The sequence below is a fragment of the Aedes aegypti genome, chromosome 3 (assembly GCF_002204515.2).
Source record: "Aedes aegypti strain LVP_AGWG chromosome 3, AaegL5.0 Primary Assembly, whole genome shotgun sequence".
Taxonomy (NCBI): Eukaryota; Metazoa; Arthropoda; class Insecta; order Diptera; family Culicidae; genus Aedes; species Aedes aegypti.
The window spans coordinates 368,092,009-368,114,820 of record NC_035109.1 but is presented as its reverse complement, the minus strand read 5'-3'; the positions used below and the strand labels follow the sequence as shown (position 1 = coordinate 368,114,820).

At 37.4% G+C, this 22,812-nt stretch overlaps 1 protein-coding gene across 1 annotated transcript; it reads right to left on the bottom strand.

Moving 5' to 3' along the window:
* Window positions 1-1,345: 1,345 nt before the first annotated feature.
* LOC5564589 (cysteine--tRNA ligase, cytoplasmic) lies at window positions 1,346-17,041 on the bottom strand. The gene is made up of 3 exons (XM_001648895.2): window positions 16,067-17,041; window positions 2,340-3,275; window positions 1,346-1,928 (listed from the first exon to the last, which is right to left on the bottom strand). The coding sequence occupies exons 1-3, from the start codon at window positions 16,838-16,840 to the stop codon at window positions 1,431-1,433; spliced, it is 2,208 nt and encodes a 735-aa protein (XP_001648945.2). The 5' UTR covers window positions 16,841-17,041; the 3' UTR covers window positions 1,346-1,430.
* Window positions 17,042-22,812: the final 5,771 nt, after the last annotated feature.

The window sequence follows — 22,812 nt, the reverse complement described above, 5'->3', positions numbered from 1 at the left end:
CCCGCTAATTTGAACGGTACCTCATGCAAACCATCGGGGTTCATTTTTAATTTGAACATCTAGTCACCCTAAAAACGTGTTTCTGGTAACCTCTTTCACTGTTTTGTTTTGATTCTGCGTTCCGTTCCATAGCGTTCCATCTCACTTCACTCCGTTCCATGAGCTGAATGACGTTTGAACCATTTTTAATTTGAACGATGTGCAAATTAGCGGGGTACAAATTAAAAAGTGTTCAGATTAAATGTGGTCAAACCAACGGGGGTACCTGGTATACGGTTCGAGTAGACTACAATTTGAAATCGATATATCTCAAAATCCAAATCAATTCGAAACACGGGATCTTCAGTAAAGTTGTTCGGGAGGTGCAACGCTATCTGATAGTACCTCATTTAAGTCGTTATTTGACCGCTAGGTTGCTCTAGTGTGTATGAAACTTTTACTTTTGTTTTGCAGGAGCCTATCCATCTGGAAAGATGACGTTTTTGACAAAGTTGTTCACTAACTCAAGGGCTATAAGCCATTTTACGAGACGTTCGAATGACGTTTTCTGGCGGGCCGCTCATTGTTGTTGTTCAAAAAACTAGCATGATATCTGAATAGCGCTGGTCACATTTTTGTTGGCGATGACGTCCCCGTCTCTTTCAGCGCATGTTTCTACCCGGTTTAAATGTATTATGTTCCTGTAGATGAAATATATCTTCCCTGCCTGCTGATTTCAATTTTACATGCGAAAATTAAAAACTTTGTTTACATTGCCAACAGCGCCATTGTTGAATAAGCCTCTTCCAAATGTAGCGCTAGAAGAAACGTAAATAAATCGGCCCGCCAGAAACTTTCAAAGCTGGTAAACAAACGGAAACCATATGATTCGAAACGTCTCATAAAATGGCTTATACTTGTTCGAGCAAATTGATTCAAAATGTTGCCACTAGGCGGCGCTAGTGGGCCTGAATCTTTTGTTTTGCGGACATTTTAGGATCCTGACCACTTAGAGAGATGGTGCCTTCGGCAAAGTTGTTCAGTAGCTCAAAGGCTATCTTTATTTAAGCCTTGAAACTGGAGATTGGCTCAAACAATGATAGTCTTATTTGAGCTACCGAACAACGCCATCTTTAATCTAGATCAAGAGGTATTTCTCGTTGAACATGTTAAACCAAGAGTGTTGTACAAAGTACAACGCGCGACCTCTCGCGTAACAAAAACTCACGCGACGACCTAAAGTTTATAACCAAATCACTATCAAAAGTTGGTTGGTCATTCAGAAAGCAAACCTTAGCCAAATACAAAATATTTGAATCAAATAAATATATGTCGTCTGGCTTTCTGTGCTTGTATCTACTCCAACTTACAAGATAATGAGAAAATGGCAAAGCCTTTTATTAATGCATTGTAGTACGATTTTATCTTATCACAAATTTAGAAAAACAAAATCAAGCTTTCACCGATTCCAAATATTCCTGATAGCGTTTCTCCTGTTGTTGCTGCAGTTTCTGTAGCTTCTTCTGTTGACCCTTGCTAATTTCCTTTCCCTCGGTGTCGTGCGTTGGCAATCCACGCTCATCGAATGCCGAGTACTTGTCCGTTTCGGAGCGGAACAAGTCGACCGGGTTGATTTTCCGTTGGGCATCTTTCGCTGCCTGGGCTGCCGCGGCTTCGGCCTTCTTACGTTCCTTCTCGGCCGCTTTCCGAGCTTCCTCAGCCCGTTTGGCTTCTCGCTCCTTGAGCAAAACGTCCCGATCAACCAGCTTCAGGGCGGACAGATTGCCCTCGCGATCTTCCAGCCGGACACCCAAATTGGGCAGGATGTCATCGCGAATTTGATCGCACAGCTGGAGAATGTCGGTGGCTTTCAGTGTGCGAGCCTGCTCCCTTACGGCCGTTCGGAAGTCGGACAGGGCAACCAAATAAGGCATGACCGTCTCTTCGAGCTGTTGAGAGTGAGACAGTTTAAAATAAATTTACAAAGTAATGTACCGTAATCCGAGTCCAAATTGATCACTGGGTCGAATTGCATTTTCCCCCCTGCTGAATATCCTGTTGGCATCATAAACATTCCATGTATTTTAGTTTATAGATGTCCAATAAATATTTGAAACTATTTTATTTTTCATAAACCGCATTTCATTCAGGTGAACGTTTGAATCGAAATATTCTCTGTTTTTGAAAGTTTTAGACACAATTGATCTTAATTCCGTCACTCACCCCACTGGAGCATACGAAGAAAACGAGAGAAAACGAGAAACTACTTAATATCTGAATTCCTGAGGACAATATAACAAACAGTTTAAAAAAAAATATCAATTTGCCCCCGGTTTACGGTACTTGCCAACATCACTTACATCCGCACTGCCGGCGCTTCCTCCCACCGGGAAGCCGATTCCTCCACGAGGTCCATTGATGGCGCCGAAAATGTGCAGCAAATCCGTAATGTAGCCGGCGATTCGTCTCAGCAGCAGCGCATTGAGCTCATTCTTGTGATCTCGAATGTAGACGTTGCTGTGCGAAACCAAATCCCGAACGGCATCCAGCGCCGAACGAGTATCGATGTTATCACAGAGAGCCACGTGGACCGCATCCTTTGTGGCGTTCAGTTTTTGCTGCAAATCCGCCTCTACCGGGGTCCACAGATTGAACTGGTCCCGAGGCTTACCACTGACAACGTGTCTGGTTAGATCCTTGACGTTGAGGAAAAATTCGTTTAGGAAGCGTTCGTATTGAACTGCCATTTCCATCGTGTTTTCGGAGTAATCCAGCGTATCCTTCCAGGAGTGCAACAGGAACGCCAATCTGAGTTGAGTGGCAGTGTGCTTTTGAAGAGCTTGTTGGATAGTGACAAAGTTTTTCAGCGATTTCGACATTTTGCATCCTGCAATGGTCAAATGTCCCGTATGGAGGAAATATTTAACCCATTCCGAGCTATTATCGTGGGCTTCGCTCTGGGCCAATTCGTTATCGTGATGAGGGAACTTCAGATCCACGCCACCCGTGTGAATGTCCAGGTAGTCTCCGCAGATATCGGAAGCCATGGCAGAGCATTCAATATGCCATCCGGGACGTCCCTTTCCCCATGGACTGTTCCACCACGGTTCCCCCGCTTTGCTGTTCTTCCACAAGGCAAAATCATTCGGTGATCGCTTCTCGGATAGGCGATCCTCCGTTGTGCTCAAATCTCCCTCACCTTCCTGCAAGGACTTGGCGTCTCCGTAGGCTTCCGGCACCAGCTTGGCGTAGTAGTGCTTCTCACGCTTATCGAATCCGGCCACGTCGAAATAGACCTACAAAAAAGACAATGATGCAATCAGTATGCGTTCCGAACCGCGTTGATGATTAACGGATACCAATGATTATTTGAATGATTAATGATTATATTAAATTTCACCATGATTGTAATTAATGATTAAGGTAAAGTATGACCAATGATAAAAACTTTATTTTTAAGTTTGATTAATAATTAAACTCAACATGATTTTTGATTATGATTTTGAAATATGATTTTGATTAATGATTATGATTACGATTATAATAAATGATTATGATTAACAAAATATTTAACTTTCTAAATTATGTTTCCCAGTCGTCATATTTCAAACTTTATGCATAGGGTGTCCTAGTAATAATGGGTACGTCTTTGATAAAGATAATCATAGTATATATATTTTTGAACTAATAAGAAGGGTGACTTGTATTTTTGGCTACTTTGTTTTCTTCGTCACAGGTTTTTTTTTTTGAAGCTGTTGTTGTAGCATCAATACTTTTAGTATTTTACTGCCGAATTTCAGAAGTTTTGGTCGACAAAAACCCTCCAAAACGGCTGAAAATGTGTAAGTTCCCCTACGTAGTTAAACATATGTGCGAATGTTGAGTTTCTATTCCAGCTGATAACATTTGAGAAGAATTTTGTACAAGATACGTACAAGAATTGCATCTGGATTGTTTTCTAAGGATCATCTCAGAATTTACTACAGAGATTGTATCAGAGATCAATAAATCTTCCAAAAATTCATTCAGATAACTCTCAATAAAGTCCAAAGACATCAAGGAACTCATCCATTGATTTTTCCATCGATGTTCCTTGGGTTTCCTTCAAAATTTCGCTTTGGAATTCTCACTTCAAGAATTCAAATAATTTTCGTCCCTAAATTACATACAAATCACAGATATGGCTTCACGAATTTCATAAAAATTCCTATACAATTTTCGCTCAAGATTACTTAAAGATTTCAGCCGGGAAATAATTAGCCGGGAATACCTTCAGGAATTTTTCCTTAGCGAATTGTCCAGGCAATATTTTTAAAGGAAATACTAATCTGTAGAAATTCCTGATGAGCTTCTGCAAGGAACTCCAAAACAAAAATTAAGATAAATTGCTAGATATTATTGGATAAAATGATTAATCAAATTCTAGGATAACATCCTGCACACTTTTCTGGTGCAATTTCATGGAAATTTGTGTTGAAATTTACTGTATTGATTGTTATACTATCTGCTGCTGTGAAACCATACACAACGCACTTAAATTCGTTTCTGGATTCCGGTAAAGTCTCAATAACTGAGCAGTTTAGTAATGTAAATTTACGACGTACGGTAATTTTGTATTGTCTTTGAATTAAAATCACCGGTATTCGTATATTTTACGAAATTATTGTATTTTAATTTATTTCACTTCTCAATTATACATATTTTTTTTCGAAAATTAGAATAAAACTTTGTGGACTAACTTTAAAGAACCCCTGCACAAACAGTAGCAATCGGCAGAACAAAATATGAAGGAAATCCCGTTGAACAAAATATGAAGAAATTCTGGTAGAACAAAAATGAATTTACTAAAGGTATAATAGCGTTGAACTACTTAAAAATTTATTACTGAAAATACTAGAGAAATTCCTCTAAGCATTCTTTGAGAAAATGCTGGGGCAATTTTTGGACGCATTCTTGAGAATTTGGTGGAGAAATTATTTTGATTTTGCACCACGGCTGGTTTCATTCACTTGAAAAGGGAAAAGGTGACTTTAAAGAGCATTTTTGTAAAAGAAAAAGACTTTATACGCATCACGACAAGTATTACTGCTTGTAGTACTGTATGTAGTTTTTCATTATTTCCTCCAGGAACTAATTCAGGTATTTGCTCAAGGTTTGTTTCAGGTACCTTATACAGGGCTGGTAGCAATCAGGCAGTAAAATAATAGTGACTTAAGTGACTGAAATTATCAAAAAAAAGTGACCATTAAATCTATATAAATAAAAATGGAGTGATGTTTGCCACGAAATGGTTGGGGAACTCCATACGTTTTTCACAGTTGTACTCGACAACGGATGCGACATGATAACGCGATGAAAATGTTTGGGAAAGTCTCCAGAACGATCTGGAAAACGGGTAAAGACTATTGTCATTTTGTATGGAGGATTACAGGACGTTACAACGACAGCTTACTTGAAGGCAAGACGAAGTTTGCCGGGACCACTAATGGTGACTAAAAAGTGACTCCACTACACTAAAAAGTGACTACAACTACAACACGGTCTCCCGTGTTACCTTAATAGCCAAAACCCATTAGAGCTTTTTTGTACGTCAGAGTTCCGAAACGAATTTCTGGAAAAATGCTTTACAATGAGAAAGGAAGATTGCTTAGCGAAATCCTTACAAAAAATGTAGATATATTCCTGGATGTTATCCATTACCACAGAAACGAGAATTGAAAAATAGAAGAGAAATTCATGTAAAATTTAACCCTCACTTTCCAAAGGTAGCCTCGAAGCTTAATCTATTTTAAATGAACTCGAGAAAAACTGAATCAGGTGATTATTGTGCCATGAAAAGTGAAAGATAAAGATTTTATACATACACATTTTACAATAGTCCTGATATTACTCAGTATTCGAAATTTCCAAAACAATCGTATCACTAAAGACTAAAAACAACCATTTATTTTGAACTGATTGCGAAACAATTAGCCCATTCGCCCATGTATCTTTAAGCAATGTTCATAGAAACGCGTATTTGGAATAGAAATAGTCGATTGATATCGTGAAGATAAAAGGGTTCAGCCTTAGTCCCCGAATGAATGTTTCACGCATTTGAAAAAAAATGTAGAAAAAATCTTGGCTCTATTTCCTAATTAATTTCTGAACTAGATTTGTTGGTTTCTGTAGGCATAATTCCTGAACAAGATTCTGGCAAATTTGACAAATACTTTTTGGGTGAAATTTCAAAGAAGTTTTTGTTGAGCCTCTTCCAAAAGGTAGATCAAAGATCCCTTCAGGTTATTCTCCGAATTTGGCACTGTACAATTTAATTCCACAAACTCTAAAGGAATTAAACGGTATAGTACTGAATTCGGTTTCATTTTCTTATAGGTATTCGAAGATACATTATTCATCGTTGATTTCTGTAGAAATTTCCTCAAAATAAACTCAGGAATTATGCCACTTTACCGTTTTGCCAGAACAGGGTGTCTACTCGTTTGCCGAAATTAAACTCCCTGATATTTTCAGGTTTTTCCAGGAATCAAAATATAATTCTAGGTTCAAGAAATACTCTAATTTTGAATGGCTACAACAAAATAACAACAAATTTTAAAATGCTTTCAATTTAACAACAATTTATACACTTCAAGACATTTTTGAACGCATGTTGAAACTATTCCAATATCCAATATTCCATTATGAAGGTGCTAACAATGCCAAAATTTAAGTTTAATTCAAAATAAATATATTTTCCAATGATGGAGTCTTTTATTTCGTTTGTAAGAGCTCTGTTCATGATCGTGAACTGCACGGAACTTTCAAGTGTATCAGTATGCTTCTTCTTGAACGTTTTTTTAACTACTACCTTCTCATGCAAAAAAAATACTATGCACCATTCATTTCCAAGGGTCTTTTGGATACCTAAGACAGCTTCATGGGCGTAAAAGTAAAATTTGATTAGGATTTGTGACAATATGTTAAAATAAAAACTAAGTTTACCGATGTTTTCGCAAGTAATCATAAAGTTCTTGCCTGCAAAAAAAAACAAATTCTTTAAAATATCTCAAATTGATTGAATCGTGTTATTACAAAAGTCATCATCTGCTATATATTTGATAAGGTATATTCTCTTCTAAATTAATACAAATAATCCGTTAAACTTTTGGATTTATTTTTTTGCGAATAAAAGAAACACGTATAATCTTGCCTGCGATTGTTCGCGCCCGATCTGTGTAACATTTAGATGTGGCAATTAAATTAAATTATGAATGGTTACCCAGATAGCCGTAGCGGTAAACGCGCAGCTATTCAGCAAGACCAAGCTGAGGGCACTGGTCGAGGATCTTTTCGGGTTGGAAATTTTCTCGAATTCCCTGGGCATAGAGTATCTTCGTACCTGCCACACGATATACACATGCAAAAATGGTCATTGGCATAGTAAGCTCTCAATTAATAACTGTGGAAGTGCTCATAAGATCACTAAGCTGAGAAGCAGGCTCTGTCCCAGTGGGGACGTAACGCCAGAAAGAAGAAGAATGAATTGTTACATTTCATTCGAAAATGTTCAAGAGTTCTAAATCAACCTTTATTATTGTCCATGAAACCTCTCCAAGAATTTTCCTAAGGAATATCTCAAAAAAATGTTTTGGATATCTCAATAAAAAACCTGGATTTTTCCAAAAATTACCTCAAACAATACCTCATGGATTCCAACAAGAATTCCTTCATATATTATGTGTGATGGTTTTTTTTTTGCAATAAAGCCTCTAGAATCAAATCCGGTGATTCTTCCATCGATTTTCCTTCAAGACTCCCGTTTAAAACATGTTCGAATATTCAACCAGAAATTACTCTTCCAATGATTTCTCAGCATTTTCTACAATTGTGATTCAGAAATTCTTTACAATTTTAAAGAATATCGTGATGTATTTCTGAAGTAAATCTTAGGGTCGCATCTACTAAAACTTGTGTAAGTTCTTAAGACACCCTTGATAAATAAGAATAGAAGAACTAGAAGAACTCAGACTTGAGGAAATTTTACAAGGTTTTTGTAGATTATTGCTAAGATAATTGAAAAAAAAAATCAGTTGAATCTCTGCATAATATCCTGCAGGATTTTGTGAAGGAACTCCTGGAAAAAACATAGAACTAAATTCCTAAAAAAATGTGTAGGAATGATCGGGAGATTTCTTGAAAAAAAAAAATACTGTATTGTTAACTGGTGTGGAACCTTGAATAAACTTTTGAATATTCCATGAGAAATTTTTGAGGAATTCATTGAAAAATGTTAGAAAGAGCTCCACTAATCCTTGGATAAAATGCTGGAGAAATACTTAGAAAACAGTCTAGTGAAACTCAATAATGAAACACAGGTCTAATTTAAGGAATTGTTTGAAATGTTCTTAATATATTCACTCGGATATCTCGTCGAGAAATTTTTTGGAGCAATTCTTTGGAATAACCGTAGATGAAATGGCGTAGAAATGCTTGTCGGGTTTCTTGAAAAAAAAATCCTCGAACGAATTTTACCAAAAACTCTAATCTAAAATTAACCTTTGTAGGTTTACTTGAAAAAAATTCTGCGGAAAAGTTTTGGAAGTTCTCTTTGAGTTGGGTAGATGTACCAATAGTGGAGGTACTAAGCACGATTGAACTTCATTTAACCGCTTAAATTCAAGAAGCGCAATTAATGTACATATGAATGTTGTAACGGGAAGTAACGACCATTCACTTTATGAGAAAAATGATTTCATCGCAGTAACCAATGGCATATCAGTGAAAAATGGACCTTTGCACGAGTTCACTAATTTGACGTTTGAGCGGTGCCATATTCACTAGTTACCATGGTCACGTAAATAACACGGCACCGCTCAAACGTCAAATAGTGAACTCGTGCATTGGTTCATAATACCTTCACTATGGGGCTTTGCACTGTTTTGATTTTGTGTAGGATTTTGACGTTTACTGGCCTTGCTGTTTACAAATTTAATGTAGGAGTAAAAGAGAGAGGAAGATTTTTGTGCAGTGACCCATTGGTACACTATTCCTTTAGTTGCGGTATATTTTTAATTTATGTTTCTATAGTTGCGGTATCCGTTGTTTTTATGGGATCCTCCACTATAGTAACACTTTACCGCAACTATTGGTTCAAGTAAGAAAAGTTTTAGCAATTTTAGTGATATTTCTCTAGTTTCATAGTAATTTGAATGCTGTTTTCAACTATTTCGAGTATCAACAAGCCAATACGTCGATTGGCAGTGTCGGTTCTGTGGCCAATGCATTGCAATGCAATAAAATCAGTGAAAATGGCACCATCGCAACTATTGGAACACTTACAACTAATGGTTCACTTACCCTAATGACTGCAGAATCTGAAAAAATAGTGGAGGAAGTCCTATATAGTCTTTAGAAAATTGTTCAAAATAATATCTGAGAAAATTACTGTAGGTAGTAACGTTGAAGTGCACAAGGATTTCCTAAAGCAAACTCTGGAGAAATACATTTAAGCATTCTTTGAAAAATTACTGAAATAATTGGTAGAGGAATTTCTGGAAGAATTTCCGGAGAGAACCCTGTTTTAGTTCGTGATAGTATTTTAGATGAAATCCCTGGAGAAACCTCTAGGCTAATTCCTGAAGCTGTTCCTGAGAAATATTGGAAGAATTTTTGCATTTTAATCATTTGCAAGCAAGATAAGGAAAGAAGAGACTATAGAGACCATTTTGGTTACAATAGAAACTTCAAAGACCATCCATGAAAAATAGAGACTTGATAACAATAAATACCAATTCTCTAATAAGCCACTTGCTACCGGCCCTATATAATCATTTACTGTTAATCTATGTTAATTCTTTACTGAGATATTCGAAACGTCAATCATGTTTTAAAAAGTCGATAAAACTTCATACTCAAAAGTATCCTTACTGAACAGCTCAAATAGCGTTTTGATAGCGGCGCAGCCGATTTTTTTTTCGATTGAAGAGAATTTTGTTGCAAATAATGGTTGCCCAAATTTACGCAAAAATCCTTTGTCGTGACCATATTCTACCATGAATTATAGCCTCACAACAATTTCCCTGATTGTGATCGAAATTCCCTGAGAATTCCAGGTTTTTTCCAGGTTGAATAAAATTCCCTGATAATTCCAGGTTTTCCAGGTTTTTCCAGGTAGTAGACACCCTGCAGAACTTCTCTCACAAAACCCAACAATAAACTTCAGATATTCGGTCAGAAATGTCTGCGCAATATTTACCTGATTTTTTCTAGAAAGTTCCTTCTACTTCAATATGCTGATCGGAGAAAAATGCATTAGAATAATAAAACCCAGTGAAACATTATTGTTCTGCAATTTAAGTTTAAAAATCTGATCCACATTAGTGTTGATTTCAGATCACGCAAATAGTGACTTAAGCGACCATTTTTACGAAAAAAAAAGTTGCAAATAATGACTAACAGGTTTTTAAGCCATGTTCCAATACATATGTTGAAATTTGACTATATTCTAAGCAATGTTTTTTTTAAATAACAAAAAGCTTCGAAATTAAAAAAAATATGTGTTCTTTATATCGATATCTCCCATACACAATGGTCAGTTTAAAATCGATTTAGGTAGAGTTGACTGTACTCAATTTTGAACCAGTAACAGATTTCAGCCACGTACACTCAAAATAATCCAAACATCAAGTCTACGTGAAAACATACGTAGTTTTTTTTTCCATCGCACTTTTCATGTAGCACTTACGTGAATCATAGGTGGCAGCGAATGAACACACGGACTGATAAACTTTTCTCGATCCACTGAAATTAATTAAATTAATTTTTAAGGGATCTACGTGATTTTTCCGTAGTGACGTTTGAATTATTTTGAGTGTATTTTTTAATTGAATTCACATTTCACTTGAACTAGTTCTGACTCGAACTAAAGTGAAATTTTTCACGCATTGAGTTTATTTTTTATGCTTGCGCTTATAGAAGAAGTACAATAAGCTTTGATACCAAACAAATCGGAGTTGTATTTTATAACTACCATAGCAGAAAACGATAAAATATACACACTTAGGGGAATACGGGGCAGTATGGACACCCCAAGGAATTTTCCTATTTTGACTGAAAAGACACGAATAGTATACAGTTTTCAATGTGCAGTATGCTTTTTAGAGTTCTCAAGCATTTGTTAACATTGTTGAACAATTTTGAAAAAAATATTTTGTTTGCAAAAATGGGTTTAAAAAAAATCTCATATTTGGTAGTCACCATCAAGCTAGCGGGGCAAAGTGGACACCCCCATGGGGCAGTATGGACACCTTAACGTTTATAGGAAAATTGTCCCACGATCATTCCCAAACCTCGAAAAATGAAGTACACATTCAGGAAACCATAGCGATAGATCACTGTGCCACTGAAAACATGATTAAAACCAATTTACGACATTTTTCGTAGTGATGCCTTAAATATTGCCTCCAGATTAGTTTTAATACAGAACTGACGATTTTCAACCGATTTGTGGTTCCGAATCATTATCATTGCATTGCATGCTTAATTGTTTTTGGATAGTTTTGTGTATGAAGTTACATTTCTTTTTCTTCAAAGTGTCAGCTCTACTTTGTCACTCGGTGTCCATATTGCCCCAACAGCACAGGAAATTTTCATATAAGTTTTTCAGTGTCTCAAAGTAGCAGAAAAAAATCTACTATATTTTTGAATTTAGCATAAATAATTGAAGATTCAGTCAAGAGCTACATTTTTGGTCAACTTGCAGTCATTTGCCTCTGAAACCTTATTTGGTAAGGTGTGAATGTTATAATTTTTAAACCCAATAAAATTATGCTCCATTTTTTGGTTTAAAATCAATGTATAAAACATTTTTTCTGGAATTTTAGTGGACAACTTACTCTTTCGACAGGCAATTGAAATATTGTTTGCATCTAAAGTGTAAAATTATTCGCATATGCGAAGATACAGGGGGTGTCCATACTGCCCCCGGTACCCCTATACAGACTCTCTGAGTTCGGTGAATTTTTTTACAGATTTGATTCGGTGATCTTGTAAAACACAGATGTTTCGGTAAACAACAGCCTGTTTACCGAAGGCTGTGAATAAAATTGCCGTCTGTCGGTGATTCTATTAAGATTTGACGAATACGGTAAAATTTTTCACAGACAAATCAGTAAATGAGTCAAAGAACGGAAGTCGGTGAAATATAAAGCTGACTTTTCGGTAAACAAAGCGCATTGACTACAACCGGAACGAAATTTGTGCATGCACGTTTCCAATAAGTGCGAAGTGAATTTATTGAACCGTATCTTTAAGTGAAAAATAAAAATTTGGCCGTCTCAACAACAATATCATGTCTTTTTTATATCGACTATATATTTAAAAATATCACAAAAAATTCTGTGGCTTGAAAAATTACAGTTTTTTGCTAATTCCAGGGATCAGTATTGATTTGAAAATTACTGATTTTCGGTAAACTGAATTACATTCCAAGCTCAATTGATTCGGTAAAATTTACCGATCAATCAGCAATTTTGACAGTTGGTCCTGCTGATTCAAATTACTGATCGATCGGTAATTTTGTTGATTACCGAACTCATTACCGACGGTTCAGCTGTTGAGATTTCCGTAAATGAATTACCGAAGTCGGTAGATTTTTCCAAGTGTGTAGGGTGCTCCGGATTATAACATCGGGGGGTTTGTCCAATTCGGACTTTCTGGAGAATTTTGTTTAAACATGTCTAGTCATGCCCTGGTAGGAGATATCACAAAACGATTGTATAACATTTTGCGGTAATCCGCTTCGCGGTGTACCATTTCGCGGTAGGTCATTTCGCGGTACGACATTTCGCGATTAGTACCATTTGGTGGCATGTCAATTCGCGGTCAGTACCATTTCGCGGTGTACCGTTTCGCGGTTTAGACCGAGATGTTTCATCTATCTTAACAGTACAATTTGAAGGTCTGCCTGTGTTTAAAAGAAGGGTAAATCACCGATGAAAATATTATTAGTGATAATGCCAAAAATTTTCAGTGCAACTCGTAGGAAAAACCACACTGCGAAATGGTGTAGACCGCGAAATAGCATACCGCGAAATGGTACTAACCGCAAAACGGTAAACCGCAAAACGGTAAACCGCAAAATGGTACAATCCGCGAAATGGTGCACCGCGAAATGGTTGACCGCGGAATGGTTTACCGCGGAATGTCGGACAACCTCACAAAACTCTCTGAGAGAAAAAGGGCGCGCTAAATGAGGCTTTCAAGAAAACATTAAGGTGATTATAAAACAAAGCCAAACTTGGAATTTTCAAGTGCACAAGACTAGAGAATCTGACAACAGTTCGTGAAAACCAATCAAATTGCTTACTTGCTGGTGGTGACCAATGGGATAGATTTTCAACGCGGAGCGCTGTTTGGTTCTCAAGTCATGTGCTCTTGAAAATTTGAGATGTGGCTTCGTTATATAATCACCAAACTTTTCATGCCGAGAAGATATGCATGGCCATGGCCAGAAAACTGTTACTATGTCCGAATTGGCCCATGTTCCCATATTAATGCTACTTTGCTCCTGCTGATCAACTAACAGAAGTTTTCTCGTTTCATGTTGTATGGGGAAAGGCATCTAACTTCAAATTTCTCGTAAATGAAAGCATTAATCGAAAAAATATTTGGTAGACGTGGTAGTCATTATCATCACGTACAACCAGTACCAAATATTTTTTCGAAAATAGTTCCCAGTTTTAAGAAATAATTCGTTAAATGCATTTCGCCATACAAATATTTTTGGCGTTACCTTTTAGCGATTTTTAGCGATTTAGCGACCTTTTAGCATAGACACTAGCACAAGTGCATTACTATATGGTGAGTAGCGAATCGGGCCCAGCATGTAACCCATTAGTAAGAGAACTACAGTGATCTTTTTTTTACAATTTCCTGTTACTGAAAGTTTAAATCATACTTGCATGCTTTATACTCTAACAACACTCTATTTCCGATTAGATAAATCCAATTAGTAATCATTGGGGATGATACACAAATTATGTCACGCTAAATTTCAACTTTTTTGACCCCCTCCCCCCCTTTGTCAAGTTTTTGTTATGAGTCCTCCGAAATTTTTGTAAGGCTTGTCACGCTTGGCTAGACCCCCTCCCCCCTCGGAGCGTGACGTAATTTGTGCATGACCCCTTGTAGTTAGCTCAGTGTTTATTGCAGCTTCCAATATGACATCGAAAGACACCTTATCAAAGGCCCAATATACAGGAAGGATTGCTTATGAGCGCTTTTTCGATATCGTATTCAACTTTGTGTAACTAGGGTCACAGCGGACTCCAGATTGGTAAGCATGTTGATTCACATGAAGAGGCATGTTTGCCAAATAAACATCACGGATGTGATGATCGATAATGCGTTCCAGGCATTTCAGAAGAAAAAAGGACTGATTGGTCTACAACTCTTCGCTTATTCATACGACGCACGTCCTCCTTTCGGGATTCCTTCACAGTAATATCACGCCAGGATCTGGGAATATACCGGGTAGCAAAACTGCTTACAGGTAACTTTTTCAAAACATAAATCCCATCCGCTCCTGGAGATTTGAAAGGAGCAAAATTATTAAGTGCCCATTGAATTGATGCAGTAGTTACGAGGCCAAAGACTCATAATTACATGAAATGACATTTGGTTCATCCGTAGATGCTATGTCCACACATCCGGGGAAGTGTGTATTGAATAAACATTCTAAAACTTCTTCATCAGAAGAAGTAAAGTTACTATTAGGAAAGCGAATTTCGTTCACTTTGAAATCTTTAGATTTTGCAAGGATGTTGTTCAGCCGACTAACTTCACTGAAACTTGACACATTTGTACAAAGGTTTTTCCAGCCGGATCGTTCAGCAGAACAAAGAGTCTTCTTGTAAGCCTTGCGAGCCGACTTCAACAACACTGATCCAGCTGAACGGCGTCTGTTGCAACTGCTTCTACATTATTTCCTGAGTCTAGCCAGATCGGAATTCCACCATACCTCTTGTAGTCTTCACATACCGCAGAGGACATGCTTCTTCAAAAGCTTCCAAAATGTAGGATGTTGTAGTATCAACGGCATCATCCAAATCACTTGAATTGTCAATGGACGAAGAGTATCCATGAAATTTAGTCGCAACCAATTCAATATAGAGTTCCCAATTTGTTGACCGGGGATTATTAAAACGCAAAGTCTACGAAGTTACATTCGAATGTCCAAAGAATATGTAGCGATGGTCAGATAATGATTCCTCATCTGATACATGCCAATTCGTCAGCTCGTGACTGATTCTATTCGAGCAGAGCGTTATTTCGACACTTATTTTCTACTAGATACCATGAAGGTTGGGTGATTTCCTATGTTAAGTAACCCAAGATCTGTACCTACTACTTAAGTATTCCATCAGACTGGAGCCTCTTAAATTAATATCTGAGCCCGACCAACCAGTCTTCATAATTCTTTCTAGATCTTTGACCAACGATGGCGATCGCTAACGGTTCAAAACGAATCTATATCGATCGCTATCGAAAATCACTAACTGGTTGACCGGGAGCTGCCCCAGTGATGAGCGTTCGCATCACTGCTCACTGCTGGAGATTAATAAATGATATTTGGGTGTGGTAGAACAGGTAGAACGCACAGTAGCGTTTTCCGACGGCATGTCTTTTCAACTTTTGCGCTGTACTGTAGTGAAGCACCACACTCGTGCTGTGGATATCAAGCGAGCTTTTAACATGGTGCGGTCATTATTCCAGGAATGTCTTCAGAAAATTGTCAAGGGTTTTCTCAGAAATTTCGGAAAATTTTCCAAACATCCGGGAGGTATTTCAGAAAAAAAACTTAAGGCAACATCTGATGAAACTTGATTAAGTTCTAATGTAACTCTTGATGAGCTCCCACATGGTTCACTAAAAGAACTCCAGTACTGTTGAGGTATTCTTAAAGGATTTCATAGATAAATTACTAAGGTTGCCCTTAGTAGACTTAATAAAGACCAAGTTTCTAGGAAGAGACCTGCTACCAGCCCTGATTTTATGATTAAGCATTAACACTCTGATTCTTAATCGCAAAAACCCCCTTTCTTACCGATCCATTTGCCTCATACGCCAGCCCGTTGTCGATAATCTTCTGGATGTACTCCACAATCTGCGGAACGTATTCGCTGACCCTGGTAAGCACATCCGGCGCAAGCACGTTCAAGGCATTCATATCCTTGTGGAATTCATCCTCCCAGTATCGTGGCAACGTTTCAAAGATCGAATTCTCATTCACAGAAGCGCCTTCCTTTTTGTCCAACAGATCCGATAGGGGATCCTTGGAGTCTTCCAGAAACCGGCTCTGTGCTTCCTTCACTTTACCCTCCTCGCCGGTTTTGACCGCTATCGTTAGGTTATCTACCGCTGCGGTCAATTTCTCCAGCATACGTTCCATCATCGCTTTCTTGTCGGGATCCGTCGTTTTACTCAAATTCCCTTGGAACGCTTCCATCACTTCCTTGTTGTCGTCCAGAAGCTTCTCCAAGGACGTGGTTCTTTCAACGTATCGCTCATACAGGAAGTTCTGCCGGGCCCGTTTAATTATCTTATCATCGATATCGGTGATGTTCATCACATACAACACATTGTACCCGAAGTAATCCGTCAGCACTCTTCTCAGAATGTCGAAGCTGATGTAAGACCGGGCGTGGCCCATATGGGACGCATCGTAAACCGTCGGTCCACAGCTGTACCATTTGACGTTCTTGCCATCCTTCGGGACGAACAGTTCCTTCTGCCGGGTCAAACTGTTGTAGAGCCGGAGTTTCGGTTCTTCGCTCGACTGGCCCGGAGTTTGCCACGTCGGTTGAACACGTTTCGCCATTTCGGTTTGATGGGCTTCACAAGAGGCACCTACTCACACAGAACTGCACAACAGTGGGATGTTTAACTATTTTGTTAAATAAATAGTGCAACACACGCAGCGTTTTACGCGAAATAACTGAGATCACCAGAGCAGAAAATCCGGCATGCGATTAATCACCGCGAACCACGAAGACGAAACGCTCGAGAAGGGTTTTTGTTGACGAAGTTGACGTTTCAAATTGGTTCAGAGACTGGGAACGTGTGAATTAGAACAAAATTTGTTGGATTCTTGCGTTACATTTCTAAAGGGCCAATAAAAAGATTTTATCCTTGCACGCAAAAAAATTGTGCGGTAAAAACTACCATTATAGGGGGTTAACTTAAGCGCTCGCACCGGCAATTTTCAGCAGATCAGAAATGCGCTTGATTTTACCATGTCTGTAGTTGGAATCAGATTGTCGTAAATTATTTCAGTCAAATGTATCAGTAATGCGTTGGGGTGTACCGTAAACATAGTAATTTGGTCTGAATTTCCATGGTAGTTTTAAGAATGGGCGTAGTCAGCTAAAATAGTTATTTTTACCACAGAATTTTTTCCCGTGTGGGACTCCGACTGGAATTCTTGCGAATCCAAGTGTAATTATTGCGTTCGGACTGATATACTTGCGAATCCGATTGGAATCCTTGCAAATCCGATTGTATTCCTTGCGAATATCAGTCGGAATACTAACGATTCCAGTCGAAATCCCAAGGATTCCAGTCGAAATCCCAAAATCCCAGAATTCTCCGAAATCGATAAATTCTTACCAGGAATCGAATATTTCAAGAACTTCTACGGGATTCTATACCAGAATCCTATTCTTGGCACTTTTGATTGACTTCGGCCGTGGGCTATTGAGCTCATATTTGGCCATTATATGCGTCGTATTTAAGTGCATCTTATTGCAAAATTTTACCCGTAACGCGGGTAGATCACCTTTTCGAGGTGCGAACGGGGTAAGTTCTACCATATTGTACTCTTGTTGTATCTGCTTTTGTGAATACTTATAAGTTACGGTCGGAAGAGTATAAGAGAGTAACAAGTCACTAAGACCCACCTAGATGATGTCCTAGATGATGAGGAAGTCGAAGTGGAAAAATGGCTCAATCAGCATCTGAAGTTGGTTTCAACTCATGAGACAAGTTCTTTCCGAGTTCAAGAGTTTATCTTTCGATATCTAGGAGGGAAGCGATTCCGAATCAGTGGAGTAGACCTCCTAACTTCTAAAATAACCTTCTTGTTTCAATAAATCTAAATGTCTCATGGGATGAAACCTGTTCACAGATCCAAAAAACGACTTTGAAGCTTATAGCCTGATTCGCAGCTGACAATAATTTCTTGGCCTATCTTGATGCATGGAAAATTCCTGCAAGGAATCGATCAAGGAAGCGCTTTTTTCTTATCACAGTACGCAGTTGAAAAGAGATGTCAGTTCAAACGGGAGGCGCTGTAGGAAATTTCTGCAAGGAATCGGCGAGAAATTTCTTTAGCGATTCCTGTTCAGCAGCATATCAGGCTTATAAGTAGAAGCAATAATTTGATACGCTAGAGTACCGATGCATGGTCAACATTAGTATCATTCAACCAGCTTAGTGGCCGAACCTGATTAAGGGGCGCGCTTTTGAGAGTTTAATGTTGACAAACTGTTTTCTCCAAAAGGTATAAATAGCGGTATCTTTTTCTAAAGAGGCTCTGTGCAAAATGATATGAGAATGACATGCACTAAACAAAGAACACGGGTAAACCACAAAAGATCAAAGAAAACTGGTCGCAGTGGTTCATCCCGAACAGAAACAAAAAAAAAATTGCAAAATTTCAGACTATTCAGCTGAGAAAAACCCCCCATGCTAAAGTAAATCATGGAAGTGCCCAAGTAGCTCTGCACCCTATTTTTACACACTCACTCACGATTTGCTTGTTCGGTATTTTTTATACTGGGTACCAATTGTAAATTATAAAAAATACTGAAAGTTCTTTTACTTTTTGATTGAAACCTTCTGAGGTTCAGTAATAATTTTTAAGTAGATGAAAAAACCGAATTTAGTACTATACCATTTAATTCCACTAGAGTTTGTATCCTTTGACAGATACGCGTATTTCGACCTCAACTGTAAGGCCGTCTTCAGTGTCGTGTACTAGACTCGACTTAAATTCAAATTTAAATGGAATTAAATGGTAAAGTACTAATTTTTACTTTTTACTGAACTACGGTAGCTGTCAGGCCCAATTTTGCAACATAGGCCTTTTCACAAGACGTTTCAAATCAGCTAATTCGGAAGCTGGTTGACAGTTCTTCTTCTGAAATGACACACACTCAATCTCAGTTTGGCTGTTCGGTAATTTTTTTTACGGTAAATTATGAAAATTACTGAATTTTCAGCTGTTCTGCTTTTAATCACTGATATTCAGCAACATATTTTTCATTTTACTGAAATCGGTAATTGTCGTTACTGATAGTTCAGCTATTTTGAAGCTTTACCGTACAGGCACAGTAAAATAATAAAGTCAGTAAAATGCTAGTACCGACTCTCAGTATCGATAAATTGTTAGCTGAGAATTTCAGTAAAACAAAAAGAAAACAAATCCTCATGCGGGTCATTGTCAAATAACAACTCTAGCAACAGAAATAATTGTAAAGGTGATGAACTCCAGCTTAAAAAAGACAAATTTATGGCGGGTTTTTCTTGTGCTCTCTTTGAACGGTAAGTAATCGAATATTGGCAACTTGTTATTATAAATATCGGATCTAATTCCATATATTATCCAAGATTATCCAAGACAAATTTAGACAATGGAACTTATACTACGGTACAATCATATTGAGGTTAGGCTGCATTGTTTCCGGAAACATCCCAAAGAAGATGGCCTCATATTAAGCAGTCACGGAAAACCAATTTGTTTTTTGGAGACAAAGTGTTTGTTGCCAATTTTCGATTATTAAAATTTTTAATTTCAAACAAACTACTCTAATTCATGATTACATTTTTGAAATCTTGAAAATTGTTTGAGAGGGAAAGTCCCGGATTGGAATTGATGAGAATGATTCGGTTTTAATAAAGTAGCATTGTATACAAAAAATGGGAAGGATCGGGAGGGCCCTACTCTTGAAACTGAAAAACTCAGCAAAAAAAGTAAACAAAATATTTACCGAGAAACCCAGTAATACATGTACACCAATCATTACTGACTAAATCGTTATTTTTTGACAACTGGAATAGCTTTTAGATTTACGGAGTTTTCGGTACATATCAGAATTACTGAGTTAACTCTGCTGTTCAAAAACCCAGTAAAATTTTACCGACTTCGGTAATAAAATCTTAGTGTGCAGGCCCGTGTATGTACCTAGGGGTACGACACTTGCAGGTTATTTTCATTTTAGGCCAAAAGTGAGCCGAAATGACAAAAAATGTTCATATGAGCAAAATTTCCATCCATTTTATTTATGGATAATAAATCATTAAAAATCGATTAAATCCAAAAAATCCGATAAAATCTGTAATAATTCATCGAATCGACAAAAACCGATGGACATCCCTAAAACTCGAATGTCAAATTTTTACATTTTGGCGTTTGTTTTGTTCCACTTTATTTGTGACCAGCATTTCTGTTGGAGAAAATTCGATTGACGGACTCCGCAAAGTGACTACAAATTGATAAGGTCCAACTGATTGTGTGAAGTGAGTTTTTGTGAGAATCGAAATAGAACAATCATTAACAAGAACCATGTCTGCTAAATTACAGGAAAACGAAGAATCCTGCTCGACCGGCGACGATCACTCGGGCCTGTTGCCACATCGGGAATCGTGAGACCGTAAGCTCAAACTGCCCGCTATGGACATTACTTGGCAGCAAACGCAAAATTTCTACGGACCCGTGAAAGACTACACACTTAAAAACGATATCGCTGTTCGGTAAATTATTTTACGGTTTTTGATCAGTAAATCACAAAAAATACTGAGATTCCAGTATTTCTTGATAAAAATACTGATTTTTCGGTAATATATTTCTTTATTTACTGAACACGGTAAATGTTTGTGCTGATAGCACCGTAAAATCACAAATTACCGAGAAAATGTAAAAAGTCAGTAAATGTTAGTACTGACTTACCAGCAGAGCCGTAGCGTGACCTCATGGCGCCCTTGGCGAACCGCAATTTGAGCGCCCTTTGTTCGTGGTTCTTTATTTTTCACAGATTTACGTAGTTCCAGAAGATTTTGAAGAATTTGTTTCGAAATTCTAAAGCGTTTCCTGAAAATATTGTTCATCAAAATTATCAAAAAATAACATGTTAAAGCTCATATAGTACTTAAACATTAGCTTACTTTGGCTAGGCTTGTGCAACAAGTCAAACACATTTTTTTTTCAAATCACTTCTAAAGGTGAATTGTGTGTATAACCAGAGGATCTTTAAGATTTTTGAAGATTTTTAAATTAAATGAATGTTTATATGGGTAAAGACGAGAGAAATTACTGGTTTCACTGCCAAGAACTTAGCGTCACGTCTCTTAGGTGCCTTTATTAAAGTTTCAATGAAATGCATACCTCTGAAAACATTATAGTAGACATCGTTGATTCATTTATTTTTTCATAAGTTTTTAATTCCTTTGTCCAATATTTTAAAGGAAACGATCAAAAAAATCGTAATTGCTATATTAGGCATATTTTGCTGACTTGAAAAACGAAGGTCAATAGTCGAATATATTCAAAAAAGCGCTTGATTAAATTCTTGATAAACAACTAGAATTTGTCGAATATGTTTGCCTTGAATCATACAAGAATAATTTTCATCAAAGTAGCACAATGATTTTGTAAGTAGAAGTTTAAAGTTTACGCAATGAATTTGTGAAAAAAGTTTGATACTCTATTCTCAGGAATTACTCAAAGAGATCAAAAGAAGATTTTTAAGGAAATCTTACCAAGATCTTCTATATTTAATTTTTTTTAATTAGAATGAGAGAATTAAATACCAAACGTTGTCAATCAATGAAATGGATGTTATGAAAAGTTCTGTACGAATTCAAACATTTATCAGTCAGTTCGGAGCAGTGTTTGAGAAAAATCAAGACTAAAAACTGGTTTACAAAAATACCCTAAAGGGCTTTTGGCATAACGGTAATTTGACATGATGGTCATTTGGCTTAACAGTCTTTCATGACAAATGGTTGTATGCCAAATGGCCCGCTTCCGTTTTTCACTTATGTTCTTTTTTTCAATGTTATGTTAATATCTGATAATCCTTTTCGGGAATATATGATAATTTCGCTCAGGATTGAATCAAATTTTTATTGAAGATTCTATGCAAAACTGGCTTGAGGTTCTGCGAGAACACCATTAAATAATACCAAAAAATTCTGTTTAAAATTCTGTCTGGAATCCGCCTGCTATTTGATGGTATTGGCTATAGGTTATTTTGGATGTATTTTTTTATGGAAATTATGTGCCGAATTGTGTGAGAATCCTTTTAGCTATTCTGTGGAATGCTACTATCACAGACAAACAGACGTCACACTCTCATCATTGGCCATCGACAACCTTTTTAACGGTCGGTTCAAAAATATGGTAGGTGGCCGATCCACCACCCGCAGCGCTCACATCGTTTTTGTTCGTGTTTGACGTTTGCACACTACCGCCATCTGTTGGCCTATCGGCCAAACACACCGATTTTAGTATTGGGCGTACATGTCCTCGTGACTATGATTTTGATCGATATTTGTTCTAAGTGTTACGTCTGTTTGTCTGTGCTACTATTTTAATTTCCTGTTGGTTAAATCTACATATTCATTATGTGGATGTTTTATAGACATTTTTAAACAAGGCACCGTGCATAAGCTGATTTATCATTGCTATGGAGAACTGTTTTCGAAATTATTGAATGAATTTTTATTATAAAGTCCGTATCTCAGGAAATCCTTCTGAGATGCTTCCAAAGTATTTTGTTAAAATCGTTCAAA

Coding starts and splice junctions, on each gene's coding strand:
- LOC5564589 (XM_001648895.2), bottom strand. CDS start 16,840: ATGGCGAAACGTGTTCAACCGACGTGGCAAACTCCGGGCCAGTCGAGC. Junction 3,276..16,066: donor CGTATGAGGCAAATGGATCG/GTAAGAAAGGGG, acceptor TCTTTTTTGTAG/GTCTATTTCGACGTGGCCGG. Junction 1,929..2,339: donor GAAGCGCCGGCAGTGCGGAT/GTAAGTGATGTT, acceptor CACTCTCAACAG/CTCGAAGAGACGGTCATGCC.